General features: G+C 54.7%; 1 protein-coding gene across 1 annotated transcript; it reads left to right on the top strand.

The window, feature by feature from the left end:
* Positions 1-884: 884 nt before the first annotated feature.
* PRMT5 (protein arginine methyltransferase 5) lies at positions 885-25130 on the top strand. Its single transcript, XM_078882072.1, has 17 exons — positions 885-1118; positions 6102-6220; positions 7577-7662; positions 9471-9605; positions 10334-10470; positions 11208-11257; positions 13279-13442; positions 14589-14750; positions 15799-15876; positions 16240-16298; positions 18408-18530; positions 19106-19281; positions 20267-20376; positions 20920-21013; positions 21145-21261; positions 22386-22450; positions 24456-25130. Exons 1-17 carry the CDS (start codon positions 1021-1023, stop codon positions 24606-24608), a joined length of 1926 nt encoding a protein of 641 aa, XP_078738198.1. The 5' UTR covers positions 885-1020; the 3' UTR covers positions 24609-25130.
* Positions 25131-27095: the final 1965 nt, after the last annotated feature.

Genomic DNA, 27095 nt, shown 5'->3' with positions numbered 1-27095 from the left:
ACACTGATGAGGTCTAAGTTGGTATGTATCAAGCTAGCAAGGACACTGATGAGGTCTAAGTTGATGTGTGCCAAGCTGAGGACACTGATGAGGTCTAAGTTGGTGTGTGCCAAGCTGAGGACACTGATGAGGTCTAAGTTGGTGTGTGCCAAGCTGAAGACGCTGATGAGGTCTAAGTTGGTATGTATCAAGCTAGCAAGGACACTGATGAGGTCTAAGTTGATGTGTGCCAAGCTGAGGACACTGATGAGGTCTAAGTTGGTGTGTGCCAAGCTGAGGACACTGATGAGGTCTAAGTTGGTGTGTGCCAAGCTGAAGACGCTGATGAGGTCTAAGTTGGTGTGTACCAAGCTGAGGACACTGATGAGGTCTAAGTTGGTATGTATCAAGCTAGCAAGGACACTGATGAGGTCTAAGTTGATGTGTGCCAAGCTGAGGACACTGATGAGGTCTAAGTTGGTGTGTGCCAAGCTGAGGACGCTGATGAGGTCTAAGTTGGTGTGTACCAAGCTGAGGACGCTGATGAGGTCTAAGTTGATGTGTGCCAAGCTGAGGACGCTGATGAGGTCTAAGTTGATGTGTGCCAAGCTGAGGACGCTGATGAGGTCTAAGTTGGTGTGTACCAAGCTGAGGACACTGATGAGGTCTAAGTTGGTGTGTGCCAAGCTGAGGACGCTGATGAGGTCTAAGTTGGTGTGTACCAAGCTGAGGACGCTGATGAGGTCTAAGTTGATGTGTGCCAAGCTGAGGACGCTGATGAGGTCTAAGTTGATGTGTGCCAAGCTGAGGACACTAATGATGAGGAGGGCTTTGACTGCTGTGGGTGATCAGTAGCGAGCTGACTGAGAATCGATTCGGCGGCGGCGTTTTCACTTCGCCTCGACTAGGGAATCGATTCGCACGCGTGGTCTGTGTGCGGCCTGCTGCTGGTGGTGGTAGTGGCAGTGGTGGTGTTCGCGTGGTGGTGGTGTTCGCGTGGTAGTAGTGGTGGTGTTCTTGTGGTAGAGACGGCAGCGAGAGATGGCTTCGTCCCACGCCTCCACCCGCATCTCGTTCGGGCGGGATGCGTCGTGCGCGCCCGAGATCGCCAGCACCATGGACGCCGCGTCCAGGCAGGGGTGAGAGACCACACGAACCACCACCACCACTACACCACCACTACTACTACACCACCACTACTACACCACCACCAACCACCACTACACCACCACCACTACTACACCACCACTACTACACCACCACCACTACACCACCACCACACACCCACTACACCACCACTACACCACACCACCACACCCACTACACCACCACTACACCCACTACACCACCACACCACCACCACTACACCACCACCACTACTACATACACTACACCACCACAACACCACCACTATACCACCACACCCACTACACCACACGACACACCACCACCACACCACCAACACACCACGCCACACACCACACGACACGAGGAGGATGACACACATCCACTATCCCCTCTCTCTCTCTCTGAGGCCGCAAGTGCCGCTAGCGACTCAACGTGGGCAGCGCGCCACCAATCACGGTGACACGAGGCGCCGGTGATGATGATGGTGGTGGTGGTGATGGTGGTGGTTGGTGATGGTGGTGGTGGTTGGTGATGGTGGTGGTGGTGTGGTGGTGATGATGGTGATGATGTTAGTGGTGATGTTAGTGGTGATGGTGATGATGATGATAGCACCCCGCCCGGCCGCCTTTGTCTCCCCACTGCCGACCTCGCCACACGCTGCAGGACCCCCCGCCCACCCGCCTCACTGGAGGCGCAGAGCCGGCGGCCTCGTGTAGGCCCCCAGCCATTGTGGCCGTGGGCCGGGGTCGAACTGGGGTCGCGGGCGGGTTGTGGTGGTTGTTGTGTTCAATCGCAACACCAGAGACACAAGACAAAGGTCCCCCGTGTAGCCTGTAGCAGACTGTCGGGGCAAGTGCCGCTAGCGAGCAGCGCCTATGAAGGCAACACGAGGTGGAGTGGGTGGGTGGCCAGCACCACGCCCGGGGGGCCGCCTTTGTCTCCCTTCTACACCGCACCGGGTACTCATTTGAGGCCGAGTCGACCTAGGCGGAGGGCCGCTACACCACCGCACAGACAAAGGTGTTCCTGGTAGCACTCCACGTGATGGGGCAAGTGCCCGCCAGCGCCCACCAAGGCCGCAACTGCGCACGTGGTCGGAGCCACGGCGCGCCCGGCCGCCTTTGTCTCCCCAGGTTCAGATATTAGCGACTGGGTCGGGAATTGAACTTTGGTTGCCCTCCCAGTGGGGGGGGGGGGGGTGGTAGTGCGACTGCGCGAACCGCGGTGCCACCGCTCCCCCTAGCCCCCTGCCAAGCCGTGGACATGCACACAGAGGGACACAGTATGCACGGTGTGGTATGTAACGCAGGCGGTGTGTGTGGTGTGTCCAGAGGCATAGATGTCTGTGGTGAGCGAGGGTGGATTTCAGTGTGCAGGAGAAGGGATTCGCGGATTCGTGTTTGGTAAATGAATGAATGCAGGGGGGTTCGAGTGGATTGGGGTGCAGGAGAATGAATGGAATTGGATCGGTGAATGAATGAATGGGTGTGTTAGTATCTGTTGGGGTGTTGGGCAGTGAATTAATGTATGGGATTAGTGTAGGTGAATGAATTAATGGGTGTGTTAGTATCTGTTGGGGAATGAATTAATGTATGGGATTAGTGTCGGTGAATGAATTAATGGGTGGGTGTGTTAGTATCTGTTGGGGTGTTGGGGAATGAATCAATGTATGGGATTAGTGTAGGTGAATTAATTAATGCGTGGGTGTGAGTGTATGGATTGTTGTGTAGGTCGACTCAGCCTCAAATGAGTACCTGGTGCGGTGCGTAGTAAACATCGCCACTGGGGAGACAAAGGCGGCCGGGCGTGGTGCTGGCCACCCACCCCCTCGTGTGCCGTGCCGGCCTTCATAGGTGCTACTCGCTAACAGCACTTGCCCCTACAGTCTGTTAAGGCTACACGGGGGATCTTTGTTCTTTTTTTGTTGTGTAGGTGAATCAATGAGTGCAGGTGGATGCATGCATGGGTCATTGTGTGCAGGATAATTAATGAATTTATAAGATGGGTGAGTGAATGTATGGAAAGGTGTGTGTGTGTAGGATTGGTATGCGTGAGTGAATGAAAGAATGCATGAGTGGGTGTGTAATTGCATGAATTAATTCGTGGGTGCAGTGAATGCATTAATTCATGCATGGGCCAATGAGCTAATGCATGGATGTGCTGAATTAATGGTTGTGGGTGAATGATGGCATTGGAGAGTGAATGATTGAGTGTGTGGGTGAATACATGCGTGAGTGACTTAACGCATTGGCGTGTGAGTGAATAAATGATTGTATTGTGTATGTGGGTAAGTGTATGGATGCAGAATATAATATTCTGAACCTCGTTATTTGCATAAAATAGCGAGCTATAATTTTTAATGATCGATTCCTGTAAATTCTAGGCACGTGATGCGGCCTTAAACTTGTACAAACCAGACAAACACGAGGATGCAAACGAGAGACAAAGACAACATCAACAACAAAAACTACAACACAACAAAAACATCAACAACAACTTCGATTCGTGAAGTCAATAGCGCGACCCAACTCAAGCACGACACCTCGGGAACACAAACGGACAACAGTTTTTCTTTCGTCATTTTGGCCGACGGCCGTCACCTCCCGTAGCTAAACGACGACACTTCGTGTATCGAAGTGTCGCTCTGAGTTTCGAGCAGAGTGTTGGGACGACTTCGACCGGCTGAGAACGCAGCCGCCAGGATGCTCACGCGAACCTCCTTCCGTGAGCACATTGTAACGCGATAATACAAAACTCCGTACAGTAAAACCTTGGATTGTGGCTAACTTGGTCTGCGAGTGTTTTGCAAGACGAGCACAATTTTAAAATAAATATTAATTTGCTAAACGAGCGAGGTCTTGCAGTACGAGCAGTACGTGCATACGCTTTGTCTGCCGAGCGTCACATGATCACAACTGATACACGAGTGCTTTGATATACGAGTGCTTTGGATTACAAACACGTTTCCGGAACGAATTATGCTCGCAATCCAAGGTTTTACTGTATTGGCTTCCAATTAAATTTCGTGTCGAATTAAAAATAAAAGTTGCCGCTCACAGACAAGGGCCTTGAACGGCCTTGCGCCATTTTACATTCAGCGGCCGAGTCACTCGCACCGCACCGTCGCGACCTCGCCGATCCGCGAACTTACATCCTGCTCCACGTGCCGAGAATCAGACGATGCACCTGGGGTGACCGAGCCTTGTGCCTGCACTGCGCCGAGACTACGGACGGCCCTGCCGCCTCGGGTCAGACAGGCGCGGTCGCTCGCCTTGTGTTTCGGTCTTCTCTACTAAGGAACTCGCCTCTTTCGCCTGGCCCACACATCCCCACGTATCACCCGGTGGAGTCTGCACTACTTTCTCTCCTAACTTGGGATGAATTGCGCCTTATACATGTCAACTATTGCATGCCACCCCCCGCACCTACGACCTAATTGGTTCCTGCACGACGTCGTAAGTCCAGCTCCTTAGTTCCCACAGGGGAGTGCATTGTTATGCCATTGGGGTTCCGTTCCTGGAAACCCATTACGTACCAATAAAATAGAAAAATTGACCACGAAAATACATTTAAATAACCCGAACATACATTTATTGTAACTTTACATAACTTATTAAGTGAAAATAACCACATTGGAAAAATCCTAAAGTGCTTTTCTGCGTCACATTTCCTCTTCTCAGACGTAGCGAAAGGCGAAAATTGTTCAAAAAATGTGAAGACAATTTACAAAGAAGTGAAGAGCGTTGAGAAAGAGACGCCGCTGTGTTCGTTCTCGGCGCAGCTGCAGGCTGTCGGGCCCCAGCGTTACACACGCACACGGCGGGAGGGCAAAGCAGTGCCACCGTTACACACGCACACGGCGGGAGGGCAAAGCACTGCCATCTGATGGCACCGAGTCTGTGCATGACGTGTCGGTTGTACACTACACTATGCACTACACTATACACTACACTACTACTCTACTAAATATTACACTATATACTATACACTACGAAACACGACACTACTATACACTACTACTATACACTACACTATGCACTACTCTACTATACACTACACTACTACTCTACTAAATATTACACTATATACTATACACTACGCTATACACTACACTGCTACTCTACTAAATATTACACTATATACTATACACAACCAAACACGACACTACTATACACTACTATGCACTACTACTATACACTACACTATGCACTACTCTACTATACACTACACTATGCACTACTACTATACACTACACTATGCACTACTACTATACACTACACTATACACTACAATTATACACTACACTATGCACTACTCTACTATACACTACACTACGAGTCTGCGCATGACATGCGCAGACTCATCGCCAATCGACTCGGCGTCGGCAGCAGTCGTGAGCCGGTTGTAGATCCGAGTTTGGTCGTGACTGTGGGGGTCTCGCTCGCTATACGAAAGGTCGTAAAAAGTGGGGGGGGGGGTCAACTCGAGCCGTCGTAAGTCGGGGGTCACCACGACCCTCGGAAGGAATGGCGACAGCCCCCCCCTTCCATGATGAAACAAATCTGTGTAGAGGCCGGCGTGTGGCAGCGAGAGCGGTCCATGCCAGGGGGCGCACGTTTGGCGCCAGCGCTGCTCCCTCCGCTGACTCTGCCGTGATGAATGATGGCCGGAGCAAGAATTTAATAACCTATAAATCAGGAATGTGTGTGGGGTTTTTTTCGGACAAGTCGTTCTAACTCCACACCTCATAAATACACACGGATATCAGTTTTCGGCGTACAAAAATAACAGCAAAGAACATGAATATTGAAACGATTAAATTGCGATAATTTCAAAAAATAAAATAAACGTTTTCAGGGAAGATGCGCACGTTGGGAATGACCTCGACAGGGTCCACCTCTGGTCGAGGCCCCTTCACCAGCAGCGGCGCAAGCGGGGGAGCCTGCAGGGCTGCGCCTTTAACTCCCGTGACGCCCCCACCCCTGTGTGCTCAGCTTCGACTTTGTGTGCGTGCCGCTTGTGCACCCGCGGCAAAAGCGCGAGGCGCTGGTGGAGCCCGGCAAGTCCCGGGCCGGCCCGCTCACCCGCTCCGACCTGCTGCTCGCAAACCAAGGTGAGGCCCGAGCCGGACTGCGGTGACATCCTGGCTGCCCCCCACCTACTACTCCCATCACCACCACCGCCGCTCCCACCACCACCATCGCCACCACCGCCACCACCACCGCCACCACCACCACCACCGCTCCCATCACCACCACCGCTCCCACCACCACCACTCCCACCACCGCTCCCACCACAGCCACCGCTCCCACCACCACCACCACCACCACCGCTCCCATCACCACCACCGCTCCCACCACCACCACCGCCGCTCCCGCCACCGCCACCACCGCTCCCACCACCGCCACCACCACCACCACCACTGTGGCTACAGTGGCTCCCACTGCCACCACCGCTCCCATCACCACCGCTCCCATCACCACCACCACCGCTCCCACCACCACCGCTCCCACCATCAACACCACCACTCCCACCACCACCGCTCCCACCACCACCTCCACCGCTCCCACCACCACTGTGGCTACAGTGGCTCCCACCACCACTCCCACCACCACCACCATGACTGTGGTGTCTACACCCCCCACCACCATAAATCAGAGAGCCCCCACTGCTAGCTTAGTTTCCAACAATATTACCGAGCAAGGCCCACTGGCCATCACAAACGATAGCTCAACCAAGTGGCTCATCATCATCACGTGGACATTCATAGTAGTAGCCAAATACTCTAAACGCGTGTCGTCGATTTTAAATGTGGAGGGAAAAACCGGAGGACCCGGAGACAAATCCACGCAACCAAGGGGAGAGAGACACCGCAAACTCCAAATATACAGCAGCAGGCATCAGGGTCGGGATCGAACACACGAACTCTGCACACCAGGCGAGGTAGTCAACATCTCACCATCATATTAGGAGTGGTGCCCCCCCCCCCCCTTGTTCCTGCTGCTATGCGAGCCGCATTGATGTGATGCGCACGGCGCTTTAACTTGCACCTCGCGGCAAGCAGGGTGCTGGGTTTGTTTCCCAGGACCTGGTATTGGCCAAAACATCTCAACGCTGAAAAAAAACCAACTGCAAAATTGGCTCAATTGGGGGTCGCACGCAGCAGCGGCAGCATCAGCAGCATGGCCCTCTCGTCGTCATGGTTACCGTCCTTTGCGAGCGTCAGTCCCCCCTGCTCGTCGTCACGGTTACCGTCCTTTGCGAGCGTTGGTCCCCCCTGCTCGTCGTCACGGTTACCGTCCTTTGCGAGCGTCGGTCCCCCCTGCTCGTCGTCACGGTTACCGTCCTTTGCGAGCGTCGGTCCCCCCTGCTCGTCGTCACGGTTACCGTCTGTTGCGAGCGTTGCGCTTTCCTTCGTGCGGGTTTATGACGCGCCCGTTCTGTGCCCGCCGCTGCCTTTGTGTTGCAGACTGGGGCAGCCTGGTGGTGGGGAAGCTGTCGCCGTGGCTACAACCGGATTCCGAAGTGGAGTACGTCCGGAAGAATTCAGAGGCAGTAAGTCGTCGTGGTTCTCTTCCAGAGACGCGGTGCCGAGCGTGGAAAAGTAGGCCAAGCACCTCGCCTGGAGGGGGCTCTCTGGAGCTTCGTCTATAGTAGAGGCCCTTCCGCCAGCAGTGGCTTGAGCCAGTAATTGCAGGGCTGCACCTTCACCTTTTAAATCAGCGGTATAGGTTTCCCCCCGGATCTACGCGGCAGTAGATGCATTTCAAAATGTTTAAGGCCGCGCACAGTTGTTGTTGTTGACGTTGAGAGACACGCCGAGGAGTTCTGCTGCCGATGCGGCAGCACCGGCAGCAGCAGTGGCAGCAGCAGCGTCGCCGAGTAATTCGTAACCACTGAGAATCGATGTGGGATGGACAATTAAAGTGTGGTGGTGTTGGTGTCAGGAATCGGAAAGCGAGGAAGAGTCTTAACAGAGAGAATGGCATGACGATGACGACGATGACGACGTGAGAGATTGGCGCCAGAAACATTGGCACAAGGCGGAGAGGAAAGTGGAAACAAACGATGTCATGTGCACTGGACACCAACATGGGGGCCTGTCTGCCCGTGGATCAGTGATCGATGTGAATCGGTACGAATCGACTCGTCCGTTGCACACCCCCACCCCCTCGCTGCCTCGCCCCCCCCCGCCCTCCCCCCCTAGCCAAGCTCTTCTGTGCATCGGGAAGGACGGGACACGGCGTGAGCCTCGGATGACATCGCCGCGCTCTCCTCTTTGCCCTTCTCAGCCCAAACCCCTTTCAAATTGGCTGACAGCTGCTCGCAAGCGCGCGCCGTTAATCGTCGTTATCGCGAAAGCTGCCGTGTTCGCGTGCCCGGAAGCTATCGTTGGGGAAATTCTCGGCGAGCTAATCTCCTCCCGGCCGGCTGTCGGCCAAGGCAGGATAATGGCGCTGGTGTGTGTTCAAAAAAATTGTTAAATATTTTTTTTGACGCACACCACCCCCACCCCCACATCACCACCCTCCGAATGTTATCCCGACCGCCAATTGACATCGCGTCGTCACGAGACAAAGAATCCGCTCGGAGCGTCGCTCGCAGGGCGGTGCGACCCTGCGTCTTACAGAATGGCCCGCGGAAGTGGACACCGCAGGGCTACCCCTCGGGGGTTCCCGGCGTCAAGGGGGCCTCTGGTCACGCGCACAGAGCACAGGGAGGCAGCACTTTCATCGCCCCGCCCCGCGCACTGCCGTGTGAGAGAGATAGAGTGAGGGTCTTGCTTGGTGCGAATGTCAAACGGGGAAAGGTTCATCCTCACGGCTGGAATTCGGCAAAATGTGGTTTCGGAGCCCAGTTTAATGTTGATGGGTTTTTGTTTTGTTTGTGGTGCTGTCATTGATGATCGGGCTGAGACCGCCAATGTCCGACGCTTGAGGACGCGGTGTAACCACACAGACGGCTGCCTGGATTCGAAGCCAGGTCCCCAGTGGTGCGCTGGTTCTTTTTTTTTTCACGAACCCTCTGTAAGTTTGTAAATCTGCTTCTCTGCGTTGGTGTGTTTTGGGGGTTTTTGTATCCTGTAGATGTCGAGCATTCAATGTCGTCGTTTGTCAGTGCTAGTTTTGAGCGAGTGTCATTGAGTTAACCGTGAATGTCTCCGGACTGTCCCCACGGAGATCAAACCCACGACCTCCTGTATACCAGGCGAGGTAGTTAACATCTAGCCACCGTGATGATGATAAGAGAGAGATGCAAATATACAGCAGCAGGCGTCACGGTTGGGATCGAACCCGCGACCTCGTGCACACCAGGCGAGGTAGTTAACATCTCCTCGTCACCGTGGCGCCCTTCTTCCGCAGGCCTTGATCCAGGAGCTGAACTTCACGGCCTACTTGAGTCTTCCAGCGGTGGTCATCCCGCTGACTCAGGCCGACAACAGCAACCTGGCGCACGTCCTCATCAACCACATCCAGAAAGGTCACCACAGCCAAGCGGTGAGACGCTACAAGAGCACTGGCACACGAGGGAGTGGGTGGCCAGCACCGCGCCTGGCCGCCTTTTTCTCCGTGGTGGCGATTTTCGATGTTTTTTTACACACGGCACCAGGTAACTCATTTGAGGCCGAGTCGACCTAGGGGAGACCCGGGACCGGTTCAGGTAGTCGTCACCGGTTGTCTGTGGCTGCGTGCTAAGCGCTGTGCCCACACACGCATGGGCGCAGGCTTCTCAAACTAAATTTCCCACGTAAACAAAAAATTCCTCGGATGGGACTACACGCGGCGACGACAGCGATCACCGCAGCCCCTACCGGCAGCCCGGCCCGCCGCCCGTTGGTCAGGCCACGTGCCGAAGGCGGGGCGCCGTTCATCCACGGGGAACAGCTGCCACCCCGGTTATTACCGCTATTCACTTAATTCGGGATCACCCGCGCGCAGCGGTCGTCAGAAAGGCGCCCGGGTCGGTGAGTCGAACCCAGCCCCTTCCCGCCGTGAAGCACGAGCGTCACCTGCGGACTGAATTGTTGAGAACTGCTTTTTGTGTTTAGTTTGTTGTGCTTCCCCCGCCATCTCCGTTTAGCGCGGTTGGCTACGTAGGGCGCGGAAGAAGTTCAACAAACGTATATCACTGCAGTGACGACACGTCCACCCTGCTAAACGAGGCTCCCTCCCCTCCTTTCCCTCACCTCCCTTCCCTCCCCTCCTCTCCCTCTCCCCTCACCCAGTTCTGGATGCGCGTCCCCCTGGTCTCCGCGGCTGACGAGGTTGACGAAGTGGTGGACGATGACGACAACAACGACAGCGGCGGCGGCAAACCCGGAGAGCTCAACGGCCCCACCGAACCCCAGGACACCTGGGCCTGGTAACGCTCACAGTGGCCCTGTCTGTGCGCGGGTTGGCGGAGGAGTGCAGGACAAGGGGGGAGGGGTGCGGAGGAGGAGGCCGGGGTGGGGTCGGGGGGAGGGCTGGAGGCGGTGGGGGGGTGTTCTTCACTAAACTTTTTAGGGCACGCTGCCGTGTTGTGATGACGGCACGCAGCCAAATTCAAACAAACGGTCGTGATCGAAACTATTAAAACTTTTAAATTTTACTTTATTTTACCAGGTAAGGCCCACTGAGCTATACAGTTCTTTTTCAGGAGACCTGCCCATCAGAAATGATATCCCAACAAAGTGGCTTATTATCATCATCATCATGTGAAATTTTATAGCAGCCAAATACACTAAACGTGTCACGTTGATTCTAAATGTGGAGGAAAAAACCGGAGGACTCGGAGAAAAATCTACGGGGCCAAGGGGAGAGAGACACGCAAACTCCAAATTATACAGCAGGCGTCAGGGTCGGAATTAAACCCACGACCTCCTGCATTCCAGGCGAGGGAGTTAACATCTAGCCACCGTGATGATGATGATGAGAGAGAGACACGTAAACTCTAAAGATACAGCAGGTGTCAGGGTCGGGCTGGAACCCACGAGCTCCTGCACACCAGGCGAGGGAGTTAACATCTCCTGGCCACCATGCCCACTTTTGTGGGATGAGGCCTTCCCAGCTGAGCTGCATGGTGTCTTCTTTGTTTACCACCCCGCCCCCAACCCACAGGTGGAACAACTTCCGGTCTCTCTGCGACTACAACAAGCGCATCTCTCTGGGTGAGCGGCCGGAAGATGGCAGGCCGTGCGGCTGCCCGCACGTGAAGCGTCGTGGCCTCTGTTGGCTACGGCAGGACACGTCGATTTAAGGAAATAAGAAAACTCACCGCGGCTTGACGGTTAGCGCGCTGGACTTGCGGTTCAGAGGTCACCGCGGTCGGTATCCGCCGTGGCGTGGCAGTCGAATCATTCGGCGAGCGTTTGTCAGGTTCACTCCACTGCTATCCGCCCGCCTGTATTCGTGGGTAACACCACAGTTAGTCCATGGGCAGGCAGGGCAGAGTTTAGTAGTCTCACCGAACTGACTAAACTATTCCCGCACCTCCGATTACCGCGGTTGGCTACGGACGGTACGTACATTCCAAGAGGCCTGGCCAGTGTGGAAGAGTAGGCCAAAACACCCGCTAATAATCAACTGCGATTGAGCACCGATGCGTCGTTGCGCTCGCAGATGCGGTGCAGTGTTCTGTGCGTGGACAACAGCTGTCTGCGTGCGAAGCCGGTAAAGTGTGGACCCGATCAGCGTTACCTTAGCAATTTGTCAAAGTCATGTGAGCGGGAAATCTCTCTGGTGGCGTTTACTTGAGAATAAGAGCCAAGAGAGAGAGCGCGCCACTGTGGCTAGGAGATGTTAACCAACTCTCCTGGTATGCAGGAGGTCGTGGGTTCGATCCCGACCCCGACGTCTGCTGCTGTATATTTAGAATTTGCGTCTCTTTCTCTCTCCCCGTGGCCGCGTGGATTTTTCTCCGGGTCGTCCCTTTTTTCCCTCCAAATTTAGAAACGTGCATTTTAAGCATGAGGCCGCGGTACATTTCCATGTGATTAACCAATTAATTGAGCTCTGATTTGTGGTAGCCAGGTCGCTTCTGAACAAGAGCTACATAGCTCAGTAGGTCTTACCTGCTAAAATAAAAACAGTTTCGTTTTATAGCCACCACCACCACACCGGTGTGTTCGACAGAAATCTCTCAACATTGAAATGGCTAGACCAGTGGTGCTGCTGAAGCAGTAATACATTGGCACGTTTGCTCATCACATGACAGCTTTATTAACGCTTTCCCGTTCCTTCCGATTCCATTCCGGTGACGTACGTGTCCATCGTCAAAACTAAACCGGAAGAGAAAATAAACTAACTTTCGAGGCTCCCACAAGGCCATGCGGCAGGGCGCAAGGCACAGTTTAGCGCCAGCAATCCTAGAGCGGCAGCAGCCATGTCACTACGATTCAAATGTCTTCAAAAACAACGGCGCTGCTGCTGCTGCTGCTCCACCTCTGAAGTAAAATAATTTAGTGCCGAGCCGCTCTCACGCTTTCCGCGATTCAGCGGTGAACGGGAGACACCACACCCTGCAACTTGCAGACGTCACGGGACGGGAGAGGATTAATTGGCTGTGTCGGGCGGAGGAGGGTATCCGACACATTTTACTTAGGTGAATCGTATGTTTGGCCGCGTAAGCCGACTGCTCCGCGTTAAATCTATTTCTTGCGCAATCCAGCGGCGCCATGACCCGCCCGAGAAGCACGTACGGCCAGCGGAATTGCATTTGGCGCGAGCAAAAAAAGACAGGAAAACGATCTCCTGACCGGTTTCGACATTCAGTGCCTCACCATTGGAATCTCATTTGCCAGTAAAAAATATGATAATTGTTTTTTTACCCTTCTATCTGGCAACAAAACTGACACTTTTTTTTTGAGTTGTGCGCCTTTTGGCGTCATCTGGTCCAACCCATGTGAGACTAGGCTCTAAGGAAAGCTGTCTCGGGTGTGGACCAATCAACTTCAAGGACAGTGCATATATTATCAGAGTTATGTTTTTTGTTTGCATTATGACTGCAGTTATTGTGGTCTATGCAAACATGACTCCTTGTAAAAAAGGTGTCAGTTTTGTTGCCAGATAGAAGGGTAAAAAAACAATTATTCAGTGCCTCGCCAGCAGGGTCGGCCTCGCTCGAATTCGACGCACGCCTTAACCGGCGCGCGGCTTCGATGTCGTCGCCGCTCCCCGTCTCGTCGCACAGCCCTGGAGCTGTCGGTCGACCTGCCGAGCGAGGAGGTGATCCAGAAGTGGCTGGGCGAGCCGATCAAGGCGGTGGTGCTGCACACGAGCACCTTCCTCACCAACAAGAAGGGATTCCCGGTGCTGGCGCAGGCGCACCAGCTGCTCGTCTTCCGCCTCTTCAAGGTGCGGCCGCGAGGGCCGCCTCCATTATCGCTGGACGGAGACGCAGACCGCCGCGCGAATTTCCTGTCGTGCCGGTGGCGGCGGTGGCGGTTTTGACTCGGCCGTCGGAACAAAAACGGCGGTTCACCGCCGCATCGCGCGGCGCTTTCGGAGAGACGCGCTTCTGGCGGCCGTCTGGAACGTTCTTCCTTTACGATATTAGGAGCGCGCTCGGAGATGCGCATTTTTTTAATCGTCGTCCAGATTTACAAACTCCTTGCGCTGTATACGTGATGCGAACACAATCGACAGGAGTGCGCGCAATCGACAGGAGGTACAAAAACATTGGGCTTCCTTAACGAAACGGGAGGATTTCTCCACAAATCTGGCTGTCGCCTGATGACGCTGGTTGTCATTTCTGGCGGAACGTCGTACTCAGATTGTAAATGTTGTGGCTTTGCTCTCCAGAACACCGGATGTGCTGTACTAGTAACGAATTGGCACGTTCTGTTTACGTGACAACCCTTACTAGTTAGCCGTGTCGGGTGGTGGCGGGTTTTAACGACACATTTATATATTTACGCGATCTAACCCAAAAAAACCTGGATTATCCGTGAATACCAAATGTCCACAATAAGTATTTATTTTATCCTGGAGGAAATCCGATGAGCTGTGAAGCTCTTTTTCACAGACGTCTTCCTCCCTCGATGGGCACGAGGCCGCGTCGCCACCCGTCCGGTGCTGATGGCAGTGACGGCGATCGGGGGGCCTCACGGTGGCTAGGAGATGTTAACTCCCTCGCCTGGTGTACAGGAGGTCGTGGGTTCGATCCCGACGCTGACGCCTGCTGCTGCTGTATATGTGGAGTTTGCGTCTCTCCCTCACCGTGGTCGCGTGGATTTTTCTGCGTGTTCCACTTTTAGAAACAGCGTCACTCGTTCAGACTATTTGTCCGCTGCGGCTATAAATGGCCACGTAACGATGATGATAAGCCAACTTGCGTTGAGCTGTGATAGCCAGGTCACTTCTGAAAAAAAAGTTGCGTGCACCTTACCTGGGTAAGATAATGAGTTTGTTGTTTCAATAGTTTCCATCGCGACTGTTTTGTATTTGGCTGCGTGCCGTGATCTCAACGCGTGCGGCGCCTCCCCCCTCCGTCCCCCTCAGCTGGACGTTCAGTTCATCATCACGGGCATGAGCTGCCACTCGGACAAGGAGCTGCGCACGTACATCCAGTACCTGCAGCACCTGTCCCAGCACCGCCCTCCGCCGTCAAACTACGACGTCTTCTCCAAGGGTTACGAGGACTACCTGCAGTGCCCCCTCCAGGTGCCCGTCTCGAGACAGACGCGCGGCTGCCCCCCCTGGGTTCGGTCGTGCAGGCCGCAGGCGTCGCTTGGAGCACTTGGCACCCTCCTGGGGAATATTTTATTTAGACTGCAGGAGGTGGAGGAGGAGGAGGAGGAATCCCATGAGCTGTAAAGCTCTTTCCTCCACACAGATGTCCGGTAGGGGGCACGGGGTAGCGGGGGGGGGGGGCAGGAAGTTACGACAAACTCAGTACGAAAACATGATAGGAGTGCAAATCACTAAAAAAATGTTAACACTTCTGAGAATTTGGTAGAATACTGATAGTCCCATGTAAAATGTTAACATTTTTTTTAAGCACCCTGTGGATATGTTATGTTTATATTACCAGGCAAGGCCCACTGAGCTATGTAACTCGTTTTCAGAAACGACCTGGCCATAAATGATAGCTCAACGAAGTGGCTTATCATCATCACGTGGACAGTTACAACAGCCGCACTAAACGCGTGACGTCATTCTAAATGTGGAGGGGAAAACCGGAGGACCCGGAGAAAAATCCACGTGACCACGGAGAGAACACACAAACTCCAAATATACAGCAGCAGGCGTCATGGTCGGGATCGAACCCACGACCTCCTGCACACCAGGCGAGGTAGTTGATATATTTTAGCCACCATGATGATGAGAGATATACGCAAATTCCAAATATACAGCAGCAGGCGTCAGGGTCGGGATGGAACCCACGACCTCCTGTACAGCAGGCGAGGTAGTTGATATATTTTAGCCACCATGATGATGAGAGATATACGCAAATTCCAAATATACAGCAGCAGGCGTCATGGTCGGGATCGAATCCACGACCTCCTGCACACCAGGCGAGGTAGTTGATATCTTTTAGCCACCATGATGATGATGAGAGAGAGAGACGCAAATTCCAAATATACAGCAGCAGGCGTCAGGGTCGGGATGGAACCCACGACCTCCTGTACAGCAGGCGAGGGAGTCAACATCTCGCCACGGCAGCGCCCTGGCGTGGCTGTGTTAATAACGCCGCTTGTGTACCCCGCAGCCGCTCATGGACAACCTGGAGTCTCAGACGTACGAAGTGTTTGAGAAGGATCCGATCAAGTATTCCCAATATCAGCGGGTGAGTTCCACACACACACACATTGTCACAGCTGTCTTCGTCGTCGTCGTCATCGTCAGCCATGATGAATCCGCTGCTGGTTGAAGGTCTCCACAATCCGTCCTGCAGTAAAATAACGTAAGAAAAAACATTCTGATCTGTATCTCTGTGTATATCTGTACTTCTATGCATCTCATTGGATATCTATGGGTCTCAATGCGTCTGCTCCTCTTTGGGTCTCACTGTATCTGTGCGTGTCTCTGCATATCTCTCCGCATCTCTATCCATCTGCGGGTCGCTATTGGTCTCCCATGCGTCATCTCCGTTGTGTCTCTATGGGTCCCCCGTGCGGGCTCGTGTTAACGTCCACGGCTGGTTCTGCAGGCTGTGTACATGGCACTCTTGGACAAGATACCGGAAGAGGAGAAGGACTCGCGAGTGCTGTGAGTGCCGCTTTAGTTTTGTTGAGCCTGCGACACTGCCTCGCTTGGTGGTGCTGTGAGTGCCGCGCTTTAGTTTCGTTGAGCGTGCGACACCGCCTCGCTTGGTGGTGATGAACTGCGAATACGTGAACCAATAATTGTGGATATCCATTGCCATTTATGTGAATACGTGACCCCCCCCACACACCCCTCTGGTCCTCGCGCCTGATTGGCTGACAAGTGACCACATCACATTTATCCCCCCGGGAAAGAGGAGGAGGATTTTCTGCGCTACTCTGTGGCTGTCGCCTGATGATGCTGGTTGTAATTACCGGCGGAACATCACGGTACTCGAATTGTAAATGTCGTGCTGGGTTTACTCTCCAACACACAACCGGCTAGTGCTGGACTAGTAACGAATTGGCACGTTTTGCTTACGTGACAAACCTTGCCAAGTGGCTGCGCCGGGTGGTGGCGGGTTTACTGACACATTTGTATTTACGCCATCGAACCCAACAAGAACCTTGGTTATGGTTAAGAGCGTTGCTACGGGCGGTGCGCCGGAGCCTGTGTGTGCCCGCCCCCCCCCCCCCTCGTCAGATCCGTTTGACGATTTCTCTGAAAGGCAACTCGGAAAGAAACCTCTTACTTAAACAAATTATTTGTGAAGGCTTCTGGTGCTTGCAGTTGCGCCCAAGCCTGCGGTTGACAGCCAACCAAAAACTCGATAGCTTTTGTCATGAACAACGCTTCGTGCGCGAGCGCGTGGCCGTGAAAAGTACGATGGTATAACGGGCGACGTTTCGGGTGATGGGCCTCGGTTCGTAGAGAGGTCGCTGGAGAGACAGCGTGGAGATGAGAGGTGGTGTGAGGTGGGGGGGGGGTCCTGATGAAAAACGCGATTTGCGAAGAAAAACATTTCCGACGACTGGATTTTAAATTGACGAAATTGTTACGCTGAGAGTAGCCGTTGAGCAACAGACAAAGGCCCCCCGCCCCCCATCTCCTCAGCTTCTATTAAATCCTGGTTCTTAAACGGAGCACCGCTTCACTCGTGCTCCTGCAGCCGGCGTGATTGTGACCTTGGAGGATCACCCCCCCCCCCGTCCAGAGTAGTGGAGACGAAGCCGGCCCAGCGAGAAGTTAACCCTGTCCCGTTTTCTTCCAATTTCCCAATCCGGTGACGCGCACGTGAACTAAAAACGAGGTAACTTTATCGGTGCCGCGGTTTCCTCCCACCGCAAGGCCGCCACGCGGTTTGCCGCCAGCCGTCGTAGAGCGGCGGCGGTCGTGTCGCCACGGTTCCGTGCGGTGAGTAACGACGCCTTCAAGAACGGCGCCGCTGCAGCTGCGCCTCTCTAAATAAAATTAGCGTCGTGCCGCTCGCACCGCGGTCCGAGATTCGGCGTTGAACAGGAGACGCGCCGCACCCACCCTGCCACTTGCAGACGTCTCGGAACGGGAGAGGGTTAATCCGTTTGAATTATTCCACTCAGCGGTGCCTGCTTTGATCAATTGTGGGCCCCATAATGTGATACATGGCCTGGCCTTCTCATTACGTTAAACGCTCCCGAGTGCAGGGCGTTTGAAAGGCGTACCATTGTTTTTTTTTTGTTCTCCGTCCCTCGCGCGATTGTCCGTTGTCTCAGACTCCGGGGGGCGGGGGGGCGATGCCGCTGGGTGAATTTAAACGCCCGTGGAGCGGCGAGCAAAGTCGAATCGATTTCTAAGTGCCGTCCACACTCGACGGCAACGAAGCTCCTCGCGTCGTTAATATAAACTAAGGTGACCTGGTAACCATCCGCACCCTCCCCCCCCCACTCCCACCACTATGAACCCGGCGACCCGAGTTCCATTCCTGTTCACGGCCAACGTGGCTAGCGAATATCTGGGCCAGTCCTGGGCCTCTTCCCTCCCTACGTTGACTCGGACATTAAGTGAGCATCTTTAGTAAACGAACGTCAGCACCGGGGAGACGGAGGCTGCTGGGCTCGTGGCGTTTGCCACCCCCCACCCCCTCCCCTTCGCGCGCCATGGCGGCCTTCGTAGGCGGCCTTCGTAGGCGGCACTTAGCCGCGGACCGTCCGTTGAAGGCTACCTTGGTTGACCTTCGTCTTTGCGTGTGCCCAGGGTGCTGATGGTGCTGGGCGCGGGACGAGGTCCCCTGGTCAATTCCTCGCTGCGCGCGGCGAAAGCCGCGGGCAGGAAGATCCGCGTCTACGCCGTGGAGAAGAACCCCAACGCTGTCGTCACGTACGTGGGAGGGGGGGGCGGGAGGGTGGGGGGGGGGGTCGTGGGGGGGGGAGAGGGGTCGTGGGGGGGTTGAGGGGTGGGGTCTTCTGCACAGAGAGACGATGCCTCGATTCCGAGTCATTACTCAGGGTGTCTACTGAGCAGTGGTGTGGGTCGAGGGGGGGGGTGCCATATAATCCCCACCCCCCCTTTGAGACCCCAAAAATCGATGCATTTTATAATCTCCCCACTCCCACCGCGGGGAGTCTGGAGGTACCCCTCTACCAGAGGTCGCAATCGGGTACCCGATACCCGTACCCTACCCGATACCCGGCCGGGTACGAGTAGCCGGGTATTGGGTAGGATACGGGTACGGGTGCCCGTTTGCGACCCTGGTGCAGCCGGGTACGGGTAAGGAATCAAAACCCGTTTGCGACCTCTGCCCTCTGCCACTGAGCAGCCTCGGCAAACCAAAGTGTGCATTCGTTTATCCGTGTTTAGTTTGTTGCCCTTACCCCTGCACCTCCGATTAGCGCGGTTGGCTACGTAAAAGAAGTTCACCGCGCGCGCGTCCGTGCATACGTCACGTCACCCAGGCTGGAGAACTGGAAGGCGGAGGAGTGGGGAGACCGCGTGACCGTGGTGTCGTGCGACATGCGCGAGTGGCTGGCGCCCGAGAAGGCCGACATCATCGTGAGCGAGCTGCTGGGCTCCTTCGGCGACAACGAACTCTCCCCCGAGTGCCTGGACGGGGCGCAGCGCTTCCTCTCGGGTAGAGAGTCCTGGCGCACACGCACACACGTACACACGCACGTACACACACACGTACACACGCACGTACACGCACGCACGTACACACACAACAACTGCCACTAAGTGGTGGTGACGTCACCACGACGCTTGTGCCAGGCCATGTGCACCTTGAGGCCACGTGAAGTGTCGAACGCCCGCTGGCAGGAGGTCACGGGGCAGACCCAGGTGCCACGGGTCGACTGACCGAGATGACTGGCTGATGCACCACCTGTGCCCCCTACTGTACCAACTTTTGCTGTGCTTTAGCCACCCGGCGCTCCGCTCGTTGTTGTGAGCGTCGCTCCTCCGCCCTCCGTTGTTGTTGGAGGGCGACTACCTCCAACACGCACGTACACACACGCACGTACACACGCACACATGGGTCTCACTTCACGCGCCGCCACCCGGCCGATGACCGCATGACCTTACCTGAAGAGCGCGTTCCAGACGGCCGCAGAAGCGCAGAGGAAAGCGCCGCGCGATGAGGCGACGGCTGAGCCAAAAGCTGCTGCTGCTGCTGCTGCGAGGATGACCACCGGAGTCTGCGTGATGACGGTTTACGTTTCTTGCTAACAAAATGAGCGATGGCACAATGGGGTTATAACAATAAAAATATATCAATAAAAATATATCTTCTTGGTTCTTTCGGTAAAGTCACGTAGAAGGGAAATAATAAAATGATAAAAATAAAACATAATAAGATAATTCTCACGACGTTTCGGCTACAACGCAAGCAGCCGTCCTCACCACCAAGCTTGGAGCGTATATTTAAGCTGGGTTGGAGGGGGAAGAAGAGCTTGCGTTGTAGCCGAAACATCGTGAGAATTGTGTTTTATAATGTTTTATTTTTATTATTTCCCTTCTACGTGACTTTACCGAAAGAACCAAGAAGATGAATCCCTGCAGTCACGAAAGCTTTAAATCGAAAAATAAAAATCTAACACGCCGCTGCTGTGTCCCCTCAGAGGACGGCATCAGCATCCCGCGTGAGTACACCTCCTACATCTCCCCCATCTCCTCGTCCAAGCTCTACAACGAGGTGCGCGCCTGCCGCGAAAAGGACAAAGATCCTGAGGTGAGGCCGCTATCCCACTCGCACTCATTCATTCACTCGCTCATTCACTCGCTCATTCACTCGCTCATTCACTCGCTCATTCACTCAATTATCCACTCATTCACTCACTCATTCACTCGTTCAAACACGCTTATGTGTGTGTGTGATGACACTTGTGTGTGTGTGCGGTAACACTTGTGTGTGTGTGCGCCGTGACGCTTGTGTGTGTGTGCCGTCACGCGTGTGTGTGTGTGCGCCGTGACGCTTGTGTGCGTGCCATGACGCTTGTGTGTGTGTGGCGACGATTGTGTGTGTGTGTGTGTGTGCCGTGACGCTTGTGTGTGTGTGTGTGCCGTGACACTTGTGTGTGTGTGCGCCGTGACGCTTGTGTGCGTGCCGTGACGCTTGTGTTTGTGTGGCGACGATTGTGTGTGTGTGTGTGTGCCGTGACGCTTGTGTGTGTGTGTGTGCCGTGACGCTTCTGTGCGTGTGTGTGCCGTGACGCTTCTGTGTGTGTGTGTGTGCCGTGACACTTGTGTGTGTGTGTGCGCCGTGTTCGCCCAGGCCCACTTTGAGATGCCCTACGTGGTGCGCCTCCACAACTACCACGAGCTGGCCAAGCCACAGCCCTGCTTCACATTCGTGCATCCCAACTCAGGTGAGCTGCCGGACGACGCCTGTTGGAAAAAGAGCTTCACGGCTCGTCGGGTTCCTCCGGTACCAACGAACATTCGCCCAAAAGGTCTGTTAAGGCTTCACGGGGGTTCTCTGACTTTGTGTTGTGAACAGAGCCCGGGAAGGACAACAGCCGCTACAAAGCCCTGGAGTTCCCCATCAGCACAGACACGGTGCTGCACGGCTTCGCGGGATACTTTGAGACGGTGCTGTACAAGGACGTGACGCTAAGTACGTGTGCTGGCGACATCGCACCCACGTGCGGTCGCACTGCGCGAGACAAACATAATTTGCCGTTCCACTCATCCCGGGACACGCACCACAGTGTCGAGATGTTAACTCCCTCGTCGATCTCGAACCTGACCCTTGCTGTATTACACACTTTCTGATTCTGTACATTATTAGCGTGGTTTAGAGTGTTTGACTGCTGCTATACATTTCCACGTGATAAGCCACCTCGATCCCGACCATGACGCTTGCTGCTGTATATTTGCAGTCTGTGTCTCTCTCATCATTATCACGGTGGCTGGGAGATGTTAACTACCTCACCTGGTGTACAGGAGGTCGTGGGTTCGATCCCGACCCTGACGCTTGCTGCTGTATATTTGGAGTTTGCGTGTCTCTCTCCCCGTGGTTGCGTGGATTTTTATTTGAGTGCTACGGTTTTTCCTTCCACATTTAGAATCAACAACACGCGTTCAGAGTATTCTGCTGCCATCACTTTCCACACGATGATCAGCCGCCACTTCGTTGAGTTATCATTTGTCTTAGCCGGGTCGCTTTACTGAAAAAGAGCTACATAGCTCGGTGGGCCTTACGCCCGGGAAAATAACAAAAAAACATGTTTAGCTTTAGCTTATCGCCCTGGCCACGAGACATCGTGCGTGCGCCGTGGGTGGGTGTCGCTGCCCAGCCGTGGTGGCACGTTGGCCAACTGTTGCAGAGGTTCCGGTGTTCGAATCCAGCCGGTGGCCGCCCACCCCCCCCCCGGTGAACGCTGCGATGGTGTGTGCACAGCATTAGCCGTACATTTAGTGCCGTCAGCGTCGCAGCGGATGTTAGAGAACCCCACTTGCGGAACTCGACTGTTGCGAATCATCGGGGTTGGGGGAGGCGGGGAGGTTTGATTCGATACAAAACTCGATAGTGGTACTTTGGTGTCTGTCAAGTTGTGACCGATGGAGCCCCTTCTCTCCCCCGCTGCCTGGCGACTTTTGGCAACTCGATTGAACGCGGGGCGCGCGAAAGACGTGACGCTCGATGAACCGACTGTGCACTCATATCAGGGTGCGCTTACGTCCAAAGCAGGAGGTGACGGGTGTAACAGACGGTGGGGGCGGCGTTTTGTTTTGCAGGCATTCATCCCGAGACCCACTCTCCCGGCATGTTCTCCTGGTTTCCCATTCTCTTCCCCATCAAGGTAAGCGAAGTATGAACCCGCGGCAAGTTACAACGCGATCGTCTCAAATGTTCACCGCCCAGCAAGGCCCAACGAGCCCCACGCCATGCTGCTTCGCCCAGGGAGAGCCTCCCCCACCGAGTCTCAGGAGGCTCCTGGTCGGCTCTCGCCACGGCTGCTGTGTGTGTCTGTGTGTGTGTGTGTGGTGCTGCTGTGTGTGTAGCTGTGTGTGTGTGGTGCTGTGTGTGTGGTGCTGTGTGTGTGGTGCTGTGTGTCTGTAGTGCTGCTGTGTGTGTGTAGCTGTGTGTGTGTGTGTCTGTGTCCGGGTAAAACTACGTGGCCGGGAGTCGGAGCCTTTCCCTGTACACCTTGGGGTGCGACAGGGATGTCCTCTGGCTCCCACATTATTTAACATCTATTTCGACTGCGTAGTTCGTGAAGCCTTCAATAGCTGTACCGGGGGAATTTCCATTTGGTACAGATATAATGGGAGGCTGATCGACGCCCGGGTGCGATCAAGGGATGGCTCCCTATTGGTCAACCACGTTATGTATGCCGATGATTTGGTAATAGCTGCTCATTCAGAAGAGGAGTTGGAGACGCTGCTGCTGAGACTGGAGTGTGCCACTAAGAGGTGGGGCCTTACCATCAGCCCCACCAAAACTAAGCACCTGCCTGGGTATTTTGTACCATCGGGCACTCCGCCCCCACAACTCCCAATCGGTGATGGGGCAGTTGTGGAGAGAGTAGAGAGTTTCCCATACCTGGGCAGTGTGCTTATGACCGGCTCCAGTTTATCAGCAGAGGTCTCACTCCGAATCAGTCGAGCGGCAATATCTTTTCATCGGTTGCGTAACGCTGTGTGGAAGCTACCTGGTCTGTCGCTCCGCACGAAGCTTCAAGTCTTCTCGGCCACGGTCATTCCCTCCCTTCTCTACGCTTGCGAAACGTGGACCCCCCTAGTGGAGCATCTTCGCCGGTTGGAAACATTTAGGCTGGCCTGCCTACGATCCATCCTGGGTTTAACCAGGCTGGATTGTGTGAGGAGCTCACAAGTCCTTGAAAGATCTGGGCAAAGTCCCATCAGTGAGCTCCTCCGGCAGGCAAGGCTGCGTTGGCTGGGTCATGTAGCCCGCATGCCCAGCCACCGCATGCCTAAACAGCTTTTGTTCGGCCGGATCGAGGGGGCTAAACGGGCGCGGCACGGGCTAGAGAAGAGATGGAGTGATGTGGTACAGGAGGACGTGGAGCTGAGTGGACTTGCCGATGACTGGTACCAGCGGTGTCAAGATCGGCCTCAGTGGAGGAGGCTCGTGAAGGACGCTACTGGGCAGTTGGAGGCAGTCGCCCTCCAACAACAACGGAGGGCGGAGGAGCGACGCTCACAACAACGAGCGGAGCGCCGGGTGGCTAAAGCGCAGCAAGTTGGTACAGTAGGGGGCACAGGTGGTGCATCAGCCAGTCATCTCGGTCATCTCGGTCAGTCGACCCGTGGCACCTGGGTCTGCCCCGTGACCTCCTGCCAGCGGGCGTTCGACACTTCACGTGGCCTCAAGGTGCACATGGCCTGGCACAAGCGTCGTGGTGACGTCACCGCCACTTAGTGGCGAATGGCGGTTGTTGTTGTTGTGTGTCTGTGTGTGGGGAGCGGTGGTGCAGCAGTTCGCGCACTGCGCTACGAACCCAGCGACCCGAGTTCGATTGCCACTCGCGGCCAACATCAGTGACGATTATTTGAACCGGTCCTGGGCCTCCCCTAAATCGACTCAGCCTCAAATGAGTACCTGATGCGGTGTGTAGTAAACATCGACACTGGGGAGACAAAGGCGGCCGGGCGTGGTGCTGGCCACCCACCCCCTCGTGTGCCGTGCCGGCCTTCATAGACACTCGCTTAACCGCAGTATTTTAAGGCCTTGAGAACGACAGCGACCGCACAAAACGTGCTCGCCGTGACCCGTGACCCGCCCGTTGCTTTTCCGTCAACGCGCCGTCTCGCCCCCCCCTGTCCTCCCCAACCCCCCCCCAGCACCCCATGCCCGTGCGGAGCGGCGACACGGTGTGCCTCCGCTTCTGGCGCTGCTGCAACCAGCAGAAGGTGTGGTACGAGTGGGCCATCACGTCCCCGATGACGTCCGTCCTGCACAACCCCGCGGGACGCTCCTCCACCATCGGCCTGTGAACCACGCGGAGAGAGAGGGGGGAGAGAGGGGGGAGAGGCCTTTGCGCACGCGGCGTCCCATTTCCGCCTCCGTCGTCGTCGTTGCGCTCGTTTACCCAGGAAAGCCTCGCCGAGTCTCGCGTGCGACTCTTGGTCTTTCTTTTTTCAGGAGGGTTTCTGCCAAGTTTTCGAAGTAGCAAGGTGGGGGGGGGGAGCGACCGGCGTTTGCCACGCGTCGTTCACGTTGAGTCATTTGCGGTGGGGGGTTGGGGGGGTTGGGGAGTTTCAGTTGTAGCAAAGTCGGACCGCGACGCCGGCGCCACAGTGACCTGCTCTTGCGAATGGCGTCACGGCATCTTTATGACGTCCGCCGTGAAGCACACAGGCGCGTGGCGGTATTTCTCGGGGCTGACGCGCACCGCAGTATTAACCGGGGCGGCCGCTCGAACCGCGAACCTCCGTGCGACAACGAGCAGCGGAACAGCGCTACCCGCCATCGCTGGGTCGCGTCACCGCCACCTCCCCCCACCACCCCCCACTGTTGGTAAATGAATTAGCGACGGAAGTATTCGACGTTAAAGCGTGAAGCGTTTCTTTTTTCGCTCCTTTTTTTAGTCAGCGATGACCGCGTGTGGCCGAGAGCCACCTCTCACGCGTGACGATGACGACCACCGCCGACCAATGACCTAAACGTGTCCCGCCCTAACGAGGCGGGATATGGCGAGTCCGAGTGAAGACGCATTCCAAGATAATGATAATAAAGAGATGAGGTGGTAATGTTATTCGAGATAGTGCGCTGAGGAAGACAACATTTATAATTGGTCATGTGTACGAAAAGATTTGCTGCAATCACCGATTGGCTGCCACCGATTAATGTGGGAGGAGGGATTTCATGAATCACTCCAACATCCGTTAACTGAGAGTGTCTAACTACATATTTCACCGCTTTAGTTGCTCAGACTAAGGTCTGTATTCATAGTCACGGCCTGGCTCAGGCCTGGCTCCTTTGGCTGCTATACATTTCCACGTGATGATGAAGAGCCACTTCGTAGAGCTGTCATTTGTAGTGGCCAGGTTGCTTCTGAAAAAAATAGCCACATAGATCAGTGAGGCCTTACCTGGTAAAGTAGAAAAGTTTTGAAAACTTTGGCCACCTCCGAATACGGTCCAAGCCCAGCTTAAGATTTATTTGAGCCCAGCGACGGTATGAGTTGAGCCACGGCTGAGCCGAGCCTTGGCTAAGCCACGGTATGAGCCGAGCCACGGCTTAGCGTGTGCGTGTCCGTGTGCACTCGCTACTTCAACTTCGCGTGCTTCTTGTACGACGGCGTTGATGCGGTAGGTGCGTTGACGAATTTGCCGATTCTGTCAACGACGGTGGATCGTTTATATCGTGGCTTCGCGCCGCGATGGCAGCGGACTCGGAATTTGGAGAACAGAAACGTTTCAAAATAATGATTCTTACTGTCAATCGCAAGCCTGAATCGTGACGATTTGGCAACGAGGGCTCCCCCACCCCACCCCCGCGCTCCTCACGTCACTCATTTTACCGTACTTCACCACGCCAGTCAACGCAGCTCGGCGAAGCGACAGCCAGTGCAGGTCCGGTCCTGATGCCACTCCGCCACCGACGCCGATCCGCGTCGCTCGGGTTCGCAGCGTGCGGAGTGCTAACCGCGGCGCCACCGATCCACCCCGCCGTGAACGTCGCCGCGAACGTCGCCTTGCGCGGTGCCTGCCAAGCATTTCGGACCGCTCCTCTCCCACGTCCCCGTGGCTCCGGTGGTCCCCACCTCGTTTGCCAGCTCACGAAGCGGCGCGCTAAGCTCGTTCACACCGACAACCGGGGGAACGGCGCCGTCGTTTTGAACAAACGCGTTGTTTGCATTGTTCACGTTCCAAGACTGTGTCCTTATGCATGGTCCCTCACCCCCGTCCGCCTCACCCCACACGAACGCCATGGCTCGCTGATGGTGACTGCCCACCCTCCCCCTGTGATGTTTTGTATCGAATTGGAAGCTTGCATTGGGGAAAAATAAAAACAAAAGTTACTTCTTTAATCCGAACTGCGGTGAAAACATTGCGAGGTTTGTAAACGCAGCCACTTGTTGCGGTGATAATTTACTGTTAAACGAGAGCACTCAATGAAGTCGTCAACACTGTGGATGTAGTTAAATACGTAGGCTTTCACGACCAATATCCATAATACAGGTTTTTTTTGGTTTAGATCGCGTTAATATATTGTGTCATTAAACCCGCCAACACCCGACAGCCAAATTAGTAAGTTTTGTTACATAAACAAAATCTGATTAAGCTAGTTGTAATTAGTGGCGAAACATCATACTCGGATTGTAAATGTTGTGGCTTGGCTCTCCAACACACCAGTGTGCTGTACTAGTGACGAATTGGCATGTTCTGTTTATGACAAACCTTACTCATCGGTCTGTGGATTTAAAAGTATACAATAGGCCACGTGTAGTAACGTATAATATCTCATGCTAATTAGTA

The sequence above is a fragment of the Lampetra fluviatilis genome, chromosome 63, assembly GCF_964198595.1.
Source record: "Lampetra fluviatilis chromosome 63, kcLamFluv1.1, whole genome shotgun sequence".
Lineage (NCBI taxonomy): Eukaryota > Metazoa > Chordata > Hyperoartia > Petromyzontiformes > Petromyzontidae > Lampetra > Lampetra fluviatilis.
Note: the sequence above shows the minus strand (reverse complement) of the source record. Positions and strands in the feature narration are given on the sequence as shown.

Bases quoted from the DNA above. Each gene is read 5' to 3' on its own strand.
- PRMT5 (XM_078882072.1), top strand. From the start codon at position 1,021: ATGGCTTCGTCCCACGCCTCCACCCGCATCTCGTTCGGGCGGGATGCG. The intron at 13,443-14,588 runs GTGCGGCCGCGA...CGTCCCCCTCAG, and splicing joins TCGTCTTCCGCCTCTTCAAG to CTGGACGTTCAGTTCATCAT. The intron at 21,262-22,385 runs GTACGTGTGCTG...TTTGTTTTGCAG, and splicing joins GTACAAGGACGTGACGCTAA to GCATTCATCCCGAGACCCAC.